Here is a 5,959-nt window from a genome sequence, read left to right on the forward strand (position 1 = left end):
CTCTGCCACCCTGCCCATCTTCAAATCTAAACTCAAAACTCATCTGTTCAGACTTGCTTACTCTCTCTAAACTGCTTCACACGGTCCCCCCTCCCTTTTTATTGTTTGTTGTCTTTTATTTTGTATTTTATATTTTTGTTTTTATATTTTCTGTACAGTGACCTTGGGTGTCCTGAAAGGCGCTTTCAAATAAAATGTATTATTATTATTATTATTAAGCACGGTACACTTGGTCACGCATGAGCACAAGGTTACGTATATAACGCGCGACACGTGGTGATGACGTATGAACCATGCGACCATCCCTCCACAACAACAATAGCAATGGCGGCATCGAAGGGTTCACGTTGGTCAGATGAAGAGGTGGAAAGTTTAATTGAAATTTGGGCAGAGGACAGCATACAACAAAAACTGGACAAAACACACAAAAATGCCGAAGTCTTCGGCAAAATCCGCGACCATCTTGGCAGTCGTGGATATCAAAGGCCCATTGAACAGTGCCAGGACGAACTAAAAAAACTCAGGATTCAGTACCAGAAAGTACGTGATGTCCTGAGAAAATCAGGCTCCTCGTCCGATGAAAAGGACAAATTTTGGTGGTACGATGCTATCGACCAAATCATCGGCCACAAACCGAGCAGCCAGCCCGTGGTTTTGGAGTCCACTTCTCCATTGGAAGGACCCTCGACCGACAATATCCCTGGAACACCGAACAGTAAATTCATTATGTTAACTCTTGTCGTGAAAAATAGCTGTTCAAAATTCAAAATTGACCATTTGTGAGGTTCATGTAACGTGAAAATTTGTTGGTCTGTTAAACACTGATTCCCTCTTTTGTTTCTGTGTTTTCCACTTTAAATGGTGATTGGATTATATGGCAACAAGATACTGATAAACTAGGTTTTGTGTCCAGAGTAGACCAGATTTACACGTCTGCTAAATTCTGAGCTCTTGACTCTATGCTCATATTGGTGTTTACATTGTTTTCTCCCTCTTTTTTTGAAAGGCACACCAGAGGAGTCCAATAACGACCAACAGCCAGATACAAACACCTCTGATGCCACCACCTCTGCCTCAACCTCCACCAAAACCTCGGCTACATGCATCTCTGTGGGAGCATCGTCATCATTTAGTTGGAAGATGAAGAGGAGGACTGACATGACTGACATGACTGACATGATGGAGGCCTTCATGGAGATGCAAAGAAAACAGCATGATGACTTCATGCAGGCAGAGCAGATCCGTCACCGTTAGGAGTTGTTCAGTGACTGGATGAGGGCACAGAGGGAAATGGAAGAGCGTCGGCAGCAACAGACTGACATGAAGTTTCAGCAGTTGCTTACTTCTCTGCAGAGGCCCTCACATCCACATTCCCATATTCCCATTTTCAAAAATGGCAATAAGCACAACTTTTGTAAATACCAACCAATATCTCTGCTTCCTCAGTTCTCCAAAATACTTGAAACACTCCTTGCACACAGACTGGAGGATTTCATAGAAAAGCAACACCTTTTGTGTGACCAGCAATATGGTTTTAGATCTAATCGTTCAACTATGATGGCAGTTATGGAACTTATTGATAATATATCCACAAATACTGAGAACAAAGAATATACAGTTGGGATATTTATAGATTTAAAGAAGGCTTTCGACACCATTGATCAAGACCTCAAGCATCTTGTGAATAGTCATAACAGAACTCAAAAATATAAAGCGAGGGTTTGATGTGAATAAATAATCTTTAAATTTAAACAAAACAAAATTTATTATTTTTGGTATTGTAAAATAAATCAGGGAGTGCAAATCACCATAGACAATGTGGAAGTGGAAATAGTTTATGAAAACAAGTTTCTTGGAGTGGTTGTTGATCACAAGCTGTGCTGGAAGCCACATATAAACTTTTTAAAGACCAAAATGTCAAAAGCCATTGCTATCCTGTATAAATGCAAAAATATCCACACTGTGAACTCACTACAAATTCTGTACCAATCTCTAATCAAACCATATATAACTTACTGTGTTGAAGTTTGGGGGCACACATATAAAACAATCACAATCACAATCTTTTTACTTCAAAAAAGAGCAATGCAGATAATGAATAAAGCAGATTATAATGAACCAACCAACCAATTATACATAAAAACACATGAGTTAAAATTCAAAGAACTGGTCGACTTTGGTATGTATAAAATCAATAATCACATGCTCCCTGACTGTATTCAGAAGATGTTCAGGAAAAGACAAAGTCATTACAACCTCAGAGGGACCTGCGTGTTTACAAAGACAAAAATCAGAACAAACACTAAACAAAGATGTACAACTGTATCAACTGTCAATCTATGGAATAATCTTGATAATGACTTGAAAACATGTAGTTCAATATACAAATTTAAGAAATTACTTAAAAACAGGATGATCAATTTGTATGGATTAGAATCATGAATAGTAGTGTCTTCTATGTTGGACAACTGTTTTTGTATTTTGTTTGTTCGTTTTGGATGAAGTAGCAGAGTGAACACGAGTGTAAACTAATTTGTTTTTGTAAAAGGGGAGGCGTAATAAGCTCTGCTTCAGCCTACACCCTTTTCGGTCAAGATCTGCTCATAACGAATGAAATTTGTGTTGAATATGAATATGAAACTTATTTGTTTATTCCTTTTTTTTTCTCTTTTTTTTACCCAAATGTATCTACAGTATTTACGTTTTCCACTGTGTAGATTTTGAGTTGTGTAAAATTGATGACCGAAATAAACAAACATTCCACGTCTCTGCACTACTCCTTCTCTGTCCATGATGACACCCTGCAGCCACAGCCGTACAGACAAGACTACCAGCACCTCTGACTTTGCCATTCTATTTTGTTTGTAATATTTTTATACTAGTATTTATACTTCTTTATGTTTGAGCTCTATTTTTGTTCTACTTTTGCACATCTTGTTTGGTTTTGCACACACTGCATGTTTGGTTAATAAAAGATTTTTGCTAACCTGTTTGGTTGAATCTATTCATTTGAAGGCAGGGTTCATGGTTCAATATGAGACATTTTGACAAGACATAAGACAAATATCCCTGCTAAGATTTCTACTTTTTGCATTGTGGTTTTAGGAATAAAGTATTATATAATAAGGCAATGGATGAGAAGAACCCCAGTTTGATCTATGACAGTGCTCCTGAGGATGTTTCTGCTTCAGCATGAAAAAAAAAAAAAACTCATTTTGAGAAAATGAATTAAATGTAGTAAAAATCAGGGTAGAAATGGCAATTGAACAAACCCCTCTGTAAAAATCTGAAGAATATTGTTACTTTTGTCTAAGTTATATATATATATATATATATATATACACATGTATATATATAAATACTACAAGAAATACTCGACATATTCAGGGTCACATCAAACTTTATTGCCAGCATCAGCTCAAGTTTATATGTTATAAGTTTCAGGTCATAACAATGCAGTTTTTCATGCCCAGGTCACTAGCTAGCACTACAGACTTGCAAAATATGCACACAAAGCATCTCTAGTGGTGTGCAAAGTTGTTGCACAGAAATTAGTGCAGTACTGTACCTCATTATTGTCGTCTAGCACATCTGTGCCATCATAGTCCTCACTGTTGTCCTCACAGAAATTATGAAGCATGCAACAGGCTGAGATCACAGTGTTGATGTTTTTGATGTTGCAGTCATATCTCTTCATCAGACACCGCCATCTTCCTTTGAGACGTCCAAATGCCCTCTCCACAGTCATCCGAGCCCTGCTGAGATGGTTGTTGAAAGTAAGCTGTGCAAGGGTAGTGTGTTGGTTTTCAGGGTACGGTTTAATCAGCCATGGTAGAAGTGGATACGCCGCATCTCCTAGTATCGTCACCGGCACGTTTACACCTCCAAACCTCTCTGTGATATGAGGGAACAGTGTATCACTCTGACCCCTCTCATACAAAGATGAGTTGCCAAAAACTCTTGCATCATGTACTTTGCCAGGCCAACCCACATTAATGTCCCAGAACTGAAGACGATGGTCGACCACACCTTGCAGGATGACCGAGTAGAAACCTTTATGGTTATAGTAGTCTGCAGGACAGTCAGTTGGGGCTAGAATCCCAATATGAGTTCCATCCATAACCCCTCCACACTGAGGGAAACCCCACCAGTCTATGAACCCTTGAATAATTAGCTTAAACTCATCTTCGGAGGGTGTTCTGATGTAGAGGGGCAACATCTTGTCAGCAATGACTGAAGCAACATGATTTGCAATTATAACCACAGTAGACTGGCCAATCCCAAATAAATGAGAAACTGTGCGGAACTCCACATTTGTGGCCAGTCTCCAGATACATACTGCCACGCGTTGCTCCACAGGCACTGGTTTTCTGAATGTGGTTGGCTGTCGTTGAAAGTGTGGTCTGAGGATGTCACACAACCGCTGGAACATGGTCTCTCTCATTCTGAAATTTAACTGCCACTCATAATCTGTCCAGTTGGTGACAATGTGCTCCCACCACACATCACTTCTCTGCCGAATCCAGACGGTCCTAAAGCAAAAGGAGAAGACATGTAACTTAATCTTTGAGCGATGCAAACTAGTACCTGAAAGCATTTGAGGAATAATGAAACAAGTACACTGCAGTGGACAAGTCAAATCTCAACCTGTTGGAAACACTGCACTATCTAGGGACCACCACCCCTCTTTTTTTGTCTTTACAACACAATGTCAGCCTCTGTTAACTAGAGCTACTGGTTATTTGTAGTATGCTAACTATCTTATGGCTTCTTGGGGAGCTCCTCTATAAATATACATAAACAGATAAAGATAGGTATGAACAGAAACAGCTAATTTGGAGGGAAAAGCATGTGAACATCGTACAAAGGAGAGGCAACATAAACGTGAGGCAGCTTGTAAGCATCAACAACATTTACTCGTTATGGACAGACGAGCTACTTACTTTATGAACACACATGTATGAATATAACGTTACAATGAGTCTCTCCTCAATTGATTTGAAAATTTGAATTTTTAGTTTAACTACTGGTCAGTTCTTACCTTTTGGCTGAACGAGAACTGTAGTTAGCAAGCAGAGCTTTGAAGGCCTCCCGTGTTTCCTGCTGCCTCCGTAAAAATCTTTGTATGCGCACAGCACAGTGCAGTCAATAAATCTGGACGTTTGAGAGTGCTGACTGTTTTGAAAATGGATCCACAAAGCCAACACAGTCATTAAAGTGTGAGCCATGTTGTCGGGTTCATTCTCCATCGCGCTGCTGCAACCGCGTATAAACAACAGTCACTTAATGATGATGTTGCGCCATGCGTATGTCGTATCTCAACGTGATGACGTATGTGTTGGAGGCACAGGCTTGAGTACACTTGGGCTCGGGGTAATGTGAGTGCTGGCCAGCGGGGGACAGGGGAGGGGGGGCATTATCCTGGGGGCACGGTATGGAACAACTGGCCCTAGTGTGAGCGCTCCCTAAGAGACTATGGGCCGACAAATCCATTCAGCAGCTCCACCATCCACAGTCTGACACACAGCTGCTTATTTACTGCTGAATTTTACAGCTTACGCTGCTCTGGTGTGAGTGTTTTTGCTGGCTAGTGAAACATCCTGGCATAGACTGCTTATTGGAATTTACCAGCCTGTCGCTCATGTGGCATTTGAAGATAATTACAAGCACAGCCGTTCTCGGTTTTTAAAGTCCGATCGTCCACCACTAGCATTTTTGTCACGATTCGTCTTGTCAACGAAAATAATACATAGATTTTGTCTTAGTTTTTATTATCAAGATCTAGTTTTAGCTCAACATTGTCTCGTTTCCCTCATGGAAAAATCGTTGTTGATGAAATACTTTAGTCATAGTTTTAGTCAATGAAATTAACACTGCTCTCCTGGCCACTCTTTTGAGCAACTCTGCTTACATTGTCCTCCTCCCAAATGGTCCTGCCTACACCACAGGCCTCCTGAGG

At 40.2% G+C, this 5,959-nt stretch overlaps 1 protein-coding gene across 1 annotated transcript; it reads right to left on the reverse strand.

Annotated features, from left to right (window-relative positions):
- Positions 1-3,382: 3,382 nt before the first annotated feature.
- Positions 3,383-5,312, reverse strand: LOC126396249 (uncharacterized). Its single transcript, XM_050054186.1, has 2 exons — positions 5,042-5,312; positions 3,383-4,532 (listed from the first exon to the last, which is right to left on the reverse strand). The coding sequence occupies exon 2, from the start codon at positions 4,442-4,444 to the stop codon at positions 3,488-3,490; it is 957 nt and encodes a 318-aa protein (XP_049910143.1). The 5' UTR covers positions 4,445-4,532; positions 5,042-5,312; the 3' UTR covers positions 3,383-3,487.
- Positions 5,313-5,959: the final 647 nt, after the last annotated feature.

Source organism: Epinephelus moara, chromosome 10 (genome assembly GCF_006386435.1).
Source record: "Epinephelus moara isolate mb chromosome 10, YSFRI_EMoa_1.0, whole genome shotgun sequence".
In the NCBI taxonomy this organism is placed as follows: domain Eukaryota; kingdom Metazoa; phylum Chordata; class Actinopteri; order Perciformes; family Serranidae; genus Epinephelus; species Epinephelus moara.

Excerpts from the sequence above, each read along its gene's own strand:
- LOC126396249 (XM_050054186.1), bottom strand. The coding sequence starts at position 4,444 with ATGAGAGAGACCATGTTCCAGCGGTTGTGTGACATCCTCAGACCACAC.